This window comes from Cucurbita moschata, unplaced genomic scaffold (genome assembly GCF_002738365.1).
Source record: "Cucurbita moschata cultivar Rifu unplaced genomic scaffold, Cmos_1.0 Cmo_Scf00028, whole genome shotgun sequence".
NCBI lineage: Eukaryota > Viridiplantae > Streptophyta > Magnoliopsida > Cucurbitales > Cucurbitaceae > Cucurbita > Cucurbita moschata.
Window position 1 is genome coordinate 2,146,214 of NW_019268544.1, and position 10,258 is coordinate 2,156,471.

At 37.8% G+C, this 10,258-nt stretch overlaps 3 protein-coding genes across 4 annotated transcripts in view; all 3 read right to left on the minus strand.

Annotated features, from left to right (window-relative positions):
• The window catches only part of LOC111463626 (casein kinase II subunit alpha-2-like), a 5,273-nt gene extending 4,740 nt beyond the window's left edge, over positions 1 to 533 (minus strand). The window contains exon 1 of the mRNA XM_023107646.1: positions 55 to 533. Within this exon, the coding sequence (XP_022963414.1) occupies positions 55 to 353 (299 nt within the window). The 5' untranslated portion in view covers positions 354 to 533. The remainder of the gene's footprint in view (positions 1 to 54) is intronic.
• Positions 534 to 1,240: 707 nt separating this feature from the next.
• LOC111463577 (ribonuclease III domain-containing protein RNC1, chloroplastic-like) lies at positions 1,241 to 5,369 on the minus strand. Its single transcript, XM_023107574.1, is given in 6 exon segments — positions 1,241 to 1,695; positions 1,797 to 1,883; positions 2,017 to 2,217; positions 2,298 to 2,502; positions 4,382 to 4,676; positions 4,679 to 5,369. Coding segments are annotated over 6 exon segments (1,599 nt in total). The 5' UTR covers positions 5,172 to 5,369; the 3' UTR covers positions 1,241 to 1,377.
• Positions 5,370 to 5,730: 361 nt separating this feature from the next.
• LOC111463569 lies at positions 5,731 to 7,963 on the minus strand. 2 transcript variants are annotated; one of them, XM_023107561.1, is made up of 4 exons: positions 7,757 to 7,963; positions 7,450 to 7,528; positions 6,776 to 6,891; positions 5,731 to 6,448 (listed from the first exon to the last, which is right to left on the minus strand). In XM_023107561.1, the coding sequence occupies exons 3-4, from the start codon at positions 6,854 to 6,856 to the stop codon at positions 5,936 to 5,938; spliced, it is 594 nt and encodes a 197-aa protein (XP_022963329.1). In that variant the 5' UTR covers positions 6,857 to 6,891; positions 7,450 to 7,528; positions 7,757 to 7,963; the 3' UTR covers positions 5,731 to 5,935. The 2 variants fall into 2 exon arrangements, with proteins under 2 accessions (XP_022963329.1, XP_022963328.1); XM_023107560.1 differs by having other exon boundaries at positions 7,749 to 7,963.
• Between the last annotated feature and the right edge of the window lie 2,295 nt (positions 7,964 to 10,258).

Below are 10,258 nucleotides of genomic sequence, written 5' to 3' on the forward strand. Positions count from 1 at the left end.
CCCCCCCCCCCCCCCCAACGAAAACCCACGTAAATCTTAGGGTTTCAAACTTACCCCCACTGAACGGCAAGAGATTCATAATCCCAATAGTCCTTGGGGCGCAGAACATTAACATCCGTATAAACACGAGCTTTAGACATGGGTGGATAGCTCGAGCCCACTAATCCGATCGGAGTGATCTTATCGCCGAGACCAGTCCCAGCAGAGTTGAAGAAACTGCCGTCGGAAGGAGGTGAAAGGGGAGGGGAACGGAAGGTTGGAGAGTGGGCGACCGGAAAATGGAGAGCGAAGACGACAAACACTAACAGAAGGCGGAGGCGGCGACGGAGGGCCTGAAGGCGCGCATGGTTCATGTGGCGGACAACCACGCCATGAGAGAAGGCCTGCGCTTCGCAAAACCGCGAAGTCCAAAGAAGAGAGAGAGAGAGAGAGAGAGAGAGAGCGGTAAGGCTGAAGTGGCTAACGAATTATTGCAGTGTTCGACGCAGAGTTGCGTGTCACAGTATTTCCATTTTCCCTTCCAATTTACAACGCTGAAGAGACTAGAGAAGAGTAGGCAACTTCCGGAAAAGTTTCCCCAAAAAATAATAATAAATAAATATTTTCTTTTCTTTTCTTTTCTTTTCTTTTTTTACTTTTTTGTATATTAAATTTTTTTAACCTAAAAAAAAATATACAATAATACTCCCATATTTTACGAATTTAATGGGACTAATTTTTATATAAAATTAAAATTAAAAATTTATGAATTCATAATTTTTAATTTTTGTATTTTACTCTTAGCCCGAAAGGAAAGCCCAAAGAGAACAATATCTGTTAGCGGTGAATATGGGTCGTTACCAATGGTATCAGAGCCTGGACGATGTTTCAACCTTCTCGTTGTTCCCCAAAGGGGGATAGACACGAGGCGATGTGCCAGTAAGGATGCTAGGCCCCAAAGAGGGTGGATTTGGAGGCGGTCCCACATCGATCAAAAGAAGGAAAAAGTGCAAGTGAGGACATTGGGCCAGGGGTAGATTGTGATATCACATATTGGCTGAGAATGAGAACAAATCACCATTTATAAAGGAATGGAAACCGTTAGAGAGAAAGCCCAAATAGAACCATATTTGCTGCTCGTGGTGGGCCGGAGTTGTTACACTCATAATTTTTAATATTCTAGAAAATCTCTTGTCGTATTATTGCCAGTTACAAATAAACTAAATAAAAAATCAAAATAGAAAAAAAAAAAATCGCATCCTATCAGAAGAGACAGCAACTGGATTGAAAGAATATTGCAGGAGACAAGTTTTAAAAAAACATTGCCCAATATATATATATATATATGTATATACATATCTGCCTTTGCTTGCATCATCTACCTTTCCTTGTAGATCCTCAAACAGCTTTAGGTTGGAGTTGCTCAAAATCAAAAACCTCAAACATGAGACGTCTCACATCAGGCTTTCCATGAACAGCATAAGAAAGTCCATGAAGGGCTTGCTGAACAGCCGTGGTGGCTGGGTTTTGAAGCCTCCGGTTGTTCTCGTATGCATCTCGAACTTTTTCCGAATACCCGATAAGTTTATGAAGATACTTCTCCCTCAAATACCGCCCGCAAAACTTGTTCATCACCAAACGCCGGTGCTTCTCCTGCAACCACTTTCCCGGAGCATCTAAATGCTTCATCAACAATCTCTCCGCCATCACGATATCCTACAACGAAGAACACGCTCCGACTGAACGCCACAAGTAGACAGGATGTTGATAGAGAGAAAGGAGTATGATCTCTCCTTAATACATGTAAACGATCTTACCTGGATCTTTTGGCCGAGGTATTCTAATCGTTCGTAGCAGAAACGAGGATGCTCGAACTTGTATTTTGATGGGTGCAAAAAGCAAAGCTGCATTTGATTAAGAACTTGCCTGAGATTTTCTTGATTAACAGGATTACATTGATCTATATCAAGCATCAAGCAAAACGTTCTACACCATACACATTGACAAATTATCACTTCACAGATAAGGTGTAATTACCTGCAATCCAAGTCCGAGTTCGATATTTCGTGCTTCAGTGATGTCGGGAATTTTATCTGTAACAGGAACGGGGTATCCTAGTGCCTTCATGACTTGAGGTCGGCTATCATAATCCCATATATTACCCCGGAATCGATGCATGCCAGGCGGGACGCAGGCTCTAAAGAGCCTAGGGTGGGCAAATAGAGCATCTTCTGGAGGCTGAAAAACGAGGGAACGAAAACATGATTACAAGAGTCGATTTCATCCAATAGAAAACGATATCGTTCACGAAAACTTGCCTTATAAGTAATCATATCTTGCCAGCTGATCTTCTTGTCCTCGAATTCAACAGAGACATAATCTACATCTTCAAGTTGCCTGCGTAATCTCGGTTCACATTCCTCTGAATCGGGATCCATTCCGAACACTTCGAAAAGGACCCGATACACTTCTGGAATTCCGAAACATAAATATATTGCCCCAAACAACGCCCAAAATACAGATCTGCTTGAAGTAAATAAATATTAGTTTCAAATTGTTTGATATAATACATTGAATCAGTGTAATAGAAAGAGGAAAGATGGGAATTTTAAGTTACTAATCATAAGTAGGTTAGTTCACTCAAGTAATAACATGATTAGACGTGAAAGCATGTCCTACCGCTAGTAGATATCGTCCTCTTTGGGCTTTCTCTTCTGAAAACGTGTTTAGGGAGAGGTTTCCACACTTTTATAAGGAATGTTTCGTTCTCCTTCCAACCAATGTGAGATCTCACAATCCACCCCCTTAGGGGACCAGCATCCTCACTAGCACATTGTCCGGTGTTTGACTTATTTGTAACAGTTCAAGCCCACCGTTAGCAGATATTGTCCTCTTCGGACTTTCCTTTCTAGGCTTTCTCTCAAGGTTTTAAAACGCGTCTACTAGAGAGAGTTTCCACACCCTTATAAGGAATGTTACGTTCTCCTCTCCAGCCGATGTAGGATCTCACAATACATGTTTCGCTGTATCAACCAATAGTACATGTTCCATCATACAAAAATGAGACTTCAATGAATCATGCAAACTAAGTACACAAGTCGGTACAGAAAATCCGATCTCCCAAGTCCCACCATGATACCAGGCTTCACAGGGCCGAATCTTTATCTTATATGTGATCCCGTGACAAGTGATATCAAAGCCAGATTTGTCGAAGCCAAGCTGGTAAAAAATAACCATATTAGCCTGAAATAAGTTTGTGAAAGACAAACGAATTTGGAAAGACACCACATTCATGGAAGGAGTTCATAACCTGTGCACAGTAGGTGTGAGGAAACAGGAACAAAACGCAAGGTGCCAGGTTCACAAATAGTTAAGCTTCACAAAGAATCGACCCCGTGACACAACGCCACCTAAATAACTTTTGATAAGAATCACTGTGTTCCAAATGTTCCAACTTGACCTATTACATGATCCAAGGCCAAAAAGATTCAACAAACATTCATTTTCGTTGGTAGATTCAACAAACATTCTAAATATTTGCATGGTTGGAGTTAGAAACTTTAAAATGTCAAATGGTCAAAATTGACTTCGTCTTTCATGGAGATTAAAGGGGATCGGGATTGTATCCCGGCCACAAACGTCTTTAGTCGGGAGACTATAAATACCCACAATATGTTTGTAAAAATCAGATTGGTGAAGGAATGAAATTGAATCTCGAATTGAGACGTTTTCCTTAGAAATCCGAGCATCAATTTTGTCATTTCTAAGTTTCAAGCAATTATTGTGGTAGAATTGCCGAGTCATTCAATCAAGCCTCGATCAAGTTCGATTGCGGGGTGACTCAATTTAGAACAAGATTACAAATCTTAGTTCTAGATCTTCTGATAGAGGTAATCTAATTCTAGCTTTATCTTTTGGTTGATCCAAATTTCATATAAGGAGGTGTTAATTACTTTGATGGAAGGTTCTTCCTTCAACAAAAACTTGGATCGTTGGGCTGACGATTAGGGTTCTTATCGACCTTAAATTATGGCTTTAGGCCACATTTTCAGTTTTGACTCAAAGAACCTCCTTAACATGGTCTCTTCTTGGTTTTATGCAGCATTATCTTCACTAAATGGGTTTGCCATCTATATAAAGAAACTCAAAGTCCACAACCATCAAAATTCACTAACTTTGGATTTCCAGGAGCAGCAACTATGCACAAGGCATTATCATCATATTGCATAATCAGCTTCCCATATTTTGTGATGCTTCTCAAACTTAATATGAAGCTTAACACATCAATGAAAGAACTCTCAAATCACTTAAAGCTCAAAACACTATATCTTACAAGTATCTTACTCATAGCATGATTAAAAAAGAAGCATTAGAACCAATGAAAAGACAATACCATACTTACTTCACAGGAGGTTCACGGTCCTTCCTGATCAGCTTATCCATATCATCATATGGGAATATCAAATTCTGTAAACTGGCAGCCTTAATCCACTTTGGAAGGTTCCTCTTCCCAATTAACGCAAAAACCCTCTCCCTCATTGGACCCGGCGACTCCTTCGGATACCTCTGTAGAAAATACTCTGCTAACGCCAATTCGAGCACATATTGCCCCAAAAACAAAAGCCTGGAGTGCCCTGATCTTATGTGTCGTGCCTTTGTTCTTTCGCATGAGGGATGCTGGAAGGCCAAATATAGAGAGTGTCGAATTGTTTTGAGGGATTGTCGTCTCCATAACTATCGGAGGGCTCAAGGGGGTATCCAAGGGCTTGTTTGGCTTCCAGCAAGTACTCGTCCATCCAAGTTTTATCGGCATTGTTAAGCCGCGAAGATGGTAAACAAGAACTCAATAATGGGAATGATTTAAGAGTTAATTGAGGGCTATTGAGAAACCTTTCCGCTAATTTCTTATCATCCAGTGGCGGCCGAAGAATATACCTTCTTGGGGGCACCTTTTTCTTCGGAGAAGTGGCTCGTTTTCGCTCCGCGAGCTCTTTTAGCAGTCTCTGAGGGTTGTTTTTGGGCAATTCTTGTTGTGGGTCGACTGCAACTGCAAAAATACGCAAATTTCCCGATGTGGGGTTCGGGAAATTGGGACTATTGGGGTGAATTTTTACAATAAATGGAGTAAAAGAAGACGAGAAAGAGTAATTAGTCGAGGATGAGAGTTTAACAAAAGAAGAAGAAAGCTCCATTGGTGGTGGATACTGAAGATAACGCTGAGTGGGTTTATACGGAAGGTCGAGGGCCGAGCATTGAGAGCTTCGGCTACAAGAAAGTGGACGTTGCCGGGTGGGGTCGGGCAGATCCTCCCTCCGAAGTAGAATATTTTGCCCTTTGTTGCAGAGCTTTGGGAGGGGTTGGCGTTAGAAGAGGAATGGATAGGGTGCGGGGCCAAACATTTATGGTAATAGTGTAAAAAAATTTCTCTAGGAGAAGAGTTTTAAAATCATTTGGCTAAGAGGTGATTTAAGGGTGTTGCGTAAGTCAAAAGCGGACTCAATATCTGTTAATGGTGGACTCAAGCTGTTGCAAATCAGAGTTGCGCAGTGAAAGCGTGGTGGGCCATAACTCATAAATTTCTATTGAAAGCGTGGTGGGCCATAACTTATAAATTTTTATTGAAAGCGTGGTGGGTCATAACTCATAGATTTTTATTATAGTTTAATTCAAAACAATATCCCAATTGGATATTCTAATTTGCTTCATTACCATAAATACAGTCATTCCAATTGCTTTAACAATTTAATTTGATTTAGGGGTTCAATTTCTCCATTCACATCAATCATAGCTAGAAATACAAAAGTATTTACACATCAACGTCTCCATATACAGCAAGAGATGAAGAAGAAACTTAAAAACAACTAAACATCAATTTCCCCTGTTGATTAGTCAATGAGAAGCAATCAAAGATCTTCTCATATAATTTCATTCAAATAATTTTTTTTTCCCTTGAAAATTAAGTCATGTTAGGGCTCACAACTTGAAAAAGCCAAGGAGGGTAATCCAACGTCATCTTCTTCTCACCCTTATGACTTCCATTTTGGTAGCCTGAAGAATTTTCAATCACTCCCAACACCTCCATTTCCTGACCCTTAAGTACTTGCTTTGAATCCCTACGTCTTCCCTCATGGCTGGACCCTGTTGAAGAAGAAGAGTGGGTTACTCCTGAATCTGAAGTATTGTAACTCGAAGGCCCTAAAGTAAGTTCCAGTTCGTTCTCGTTTATGGTCTGCAGAGCTCCACTGCTGGATTCTGTTTGATCATCTTCAGCAGGCTGTTCCAAATCTATTTTGACCGAATGAATTGTTGATGATCTATAGTAAGTTTTTGCATCCTGTTCATAAATTTGTCGGAAACATATCTCATTCCTTTTATCCCAACTCTCTGGATTCCATCCACTTTGCCTGTTTTTCTCCATGTTTTTCATCAATGTCTTTTGGGTTCGATAAAGCCGATGAAGTTCATGTACCTACAATATGCCTTCCCAAGCTTAGAACATGAATAATAGATTAGGAGATGATAAGAAAAAAAAAAACCTAAACGGAAAATGACTATCAATCCAATCCATCCATTGCCATGGCACAAAAAATTCAAAGCACCCATTAAAAGAAAAAGGGAAATACTATCAAAATTATGGATTCAGTTGAATCAGATCTTGTTAAGATGGGTAGATTGAAAAAACCCAGTGGAAAAAATGAAGAGATGCATCATTTAACAGTTCAATAATTGCATGGCTGTTTTGAACTCAAAACCAAAAGAATGAAAGGCAAATTGAAGATCAAAATTGGGGAAAAACCTGTTGTTTGAATGTTTCTTCATGCTTTAACATAGCCATCCTCATGAACTCCTTTTCGTTTACTTCAGGCAGCTTTTCCATTGGGATTTTAGCTGATGCAGTCTTGAATATCTAGTCTGAGGAATAAAGAGAAAAAAACAGAAAGAAGACTATCAATAAAAAAGGAAGCGGCTCAGAAATTCAGAATCTGCTACTGGAATAAATTCTTGCCTGAAAAATCATTAATCCAAAGGTCTCGAGTTTGATAAATAAATAAATATATAATATATGCCATTTCACTGTTCAACGGCATTACGAATTATGTATTGTGTGGCAATTCTATAATGAGGACAGAGGAGTACAGTACGAATGAATAAAAGTTTGTGATAACGTTTCATTGGTCTTTTGTTCGCTATCCAAAACACTCCCTATCTCATTCAGTCATTACGTCGAACACTTAATGCGCAACTCCCAAACAAAACAAAACAAAACAAAAAAAAAAAAAAAAATCATTATACTCTATAAGAATTCGCTTCCATGGAAACTCTGTAATTCATTAAAACCAAACGAAGATCACCACTAATTACAGATTACAATGACGAAGTTGGATCGAATCTCGAATTCAACTCAGATCAATCGAAAGACTAACAAAAAGAAAAAAACGAAAGCAAACTCGAAAAAACCTACAGAATTACCTGAACAATAACCCGTAATCCAAACGACCGATCAGCAGATGGAATTGCAGCTTGGCATGAACTTCAATATTTCAGAACACTGCAAAAGAAGTCAAAATCTAAGATGAAAAGGAGGATGACGAAGAAGAAGAAGAAGAAGAAGAAACTTCATATCCTCCAAGAAGTTCCGGCAAGAAAATCCTAATCCGTTTGCACAGAAATCGATGGAACATGGAGGACTCCACCATTCCGCTCAAAGCAATAGTGAATAAATAAAGGAAAGAGGAAGATAATATGAGCTGAAACAAAAAGATTCTCACTCGTTTACCCAGTGAAAAAAGAAGGGAACAAGAACACGAACATGAACATGAACAAGAACAGGAACAGAAACGTCCCCCAAGTTCTGCGATGTTTGGGGTCAGATTCCAGCCAATCTCCTTCAAGTTTCGTGAAAGATATGCTTCAGAAATAGGCAACACCAGCAATGCACGAGATTCCAAGTACTTTCATATATATATAATTCACATCCTTAGCCCTTTCTTTTTTCTCTCCATATTTTATTCAGGTTTCCACATACTTTTAAGCCTAATTTCGATAACGACTTTCTTGGACTTTTCTCCAAGAATATTTCATCTTTTTACTAAAATAAAATTTGTCTTTTTTTTTTTTTAATTTAAATCTCAAATTTTAAAATTCATACAATAAATAAATAAATACATAAATTCTAAGATGAATAAGATTGATAGTAATTACAAAGTTACATACATTATAGAGAAAAAGGCGAATCACATGCAAAAGAGAATTATAGGTCACAGAAAGAGTTGTCTAAATTGTATGTATTAGAATCTTGTATTATATGGAAAATAAATGTCACAAGATTTCATTGCAATGCTATGGCCCACCCACAAGTCGACCATGGCCGTACGATTTAAGTTTACTCCAATCTTATGGTTCAAAACAAAATACTTAGATGGAGCTTCTTTAAAGTTATTGCCTATTTTCTAAATTAATGTTGATTGTTTTTATTTTATTTTATTATTGAATATAATTTAAATTTAAGGAAAGAGGATCCGGAGATTGTGTGTTGGTCCCTCCCTCCATTGGTCGGGAGAAGATCGTTGGTTGTCATCATATATTTATGTGGTACCAACACACACCCCCACCTCAAAATAGACAGGGAATCACGCCTTGCCGGTGTACGGAGGAGCATCCTTGTGTGACGGTGGATCCACCAGCCTCACTTCAAATCCCCACCCCTTCCTCAAACTTGGTCCCATCTGACTCGAACAATTTAAATAGAGTTTATATTTTTTTTAGAGAGACGTGGATTAATAAAATAAAGGTTAATAAAATAAAGGGAGGGGAGAAGGGAATCTTGTTGGGTTTGCTACATTGTCGGTGGATTGTGGGGACATACGATTTATGATCCACTCTGGAGTCAACACCCACGTTTTTCTGGCCCCCATCTACTATTCTCTCTTTCTCTCTCTTATTTCTTTTTATTATTATTTTGATTAAACTTGGATTAACAATTATAGTTAGAAGATTAAATGGGAATTATTGAACTAAATGAACGATGGAGTGAAATTGGATAGTGGGCAATTATTGAAACAAGGGAATAGAAAAAGAAGTAGGTTGCTTCTACACGCAACAAAATAGATATTTTGGAGGGAATAACCAAAAGCCGTAGGCGTCATTCCAATCAAAACCAAAGACAAAAAGGAGGGGTCCCCTTCTTCAGGTTCATTCCTCGTCGCGTCAGCTGCAGGCCTGCAGCCCCACACGCACACTCACATGACACACACACCATTATCTTATACAGAGGCCATGCCATTGCCGGCGAATCTAGACTCAAAAGTGAGGCCCAAGATTCAATTATTGGGCTTGACTATGGGTAATTGGGAAGCAAATTAGGCCCTGTACCCGGATGCACAGCCCAATGTTAAATCAACATCTCCTAATTCAAATGTTAATCGGTACGAGGAGGCCCAACCAATACTAAAATATAATGAGATGCTTCAATTTGTAACAGAACTCTTAAGAGTTGTCAATATTGTTGGATCATAGATTTATAAATAAATAATACTCTCTTCATTATTACGAGACATTTTAGAGAAACCCAAAAAAGAATCATGTTCATCTAACAAATATTATTATAATAATATTACTATTTACTCACGTTTGAGGTGGAGACGGCAGGCCACGGCGGTGCACCTGTTTTGGAAGCCATACTGTTTGAATTTTTATCTTAACCTTTTAATCATAAATTTAATTACTGATTGTTGCAATCATTATATAATTTATTAAAACCTAACTTTCATTGAAATTAGCGAGTTTCATAACATTTTTTTTTCGTTTTATGTAATTAGTAAATGAATTAACGTAAGTAATTAAAAAAAGCATATAATAAAACCGTTCACATGTATGATTTAATTATTATTTTATTTAAAGTCATATTTACTATGTACTTTAGCATATTGAATATGTAACGATCTAGGCCTTGGTATATATAATTAATATTATTTATTTATTTATTTCCATCCTAATGTATCTCAATGATATAAAGTGTAGGTGTTTGAATTTTCAACATCAAAATAATGCAACTATTACCTTTGATTTTTTTATTTTATTATTTTTTTTTTTTTGGTGTAATGAATTATAATGTAATTATGCATGAATTATTTGGTTAATAATTCCCTACTTTCCAATCCATCACCTGAAAAAGTGAAAAAAAAATAAGAGAGTGGTTAATTAGTTAATTTAAATAATACCAGAAATAAGAATGAACCACGAATCTTTTTTTTTTTTTTTTTTTTTTTTTTTTAAAAAA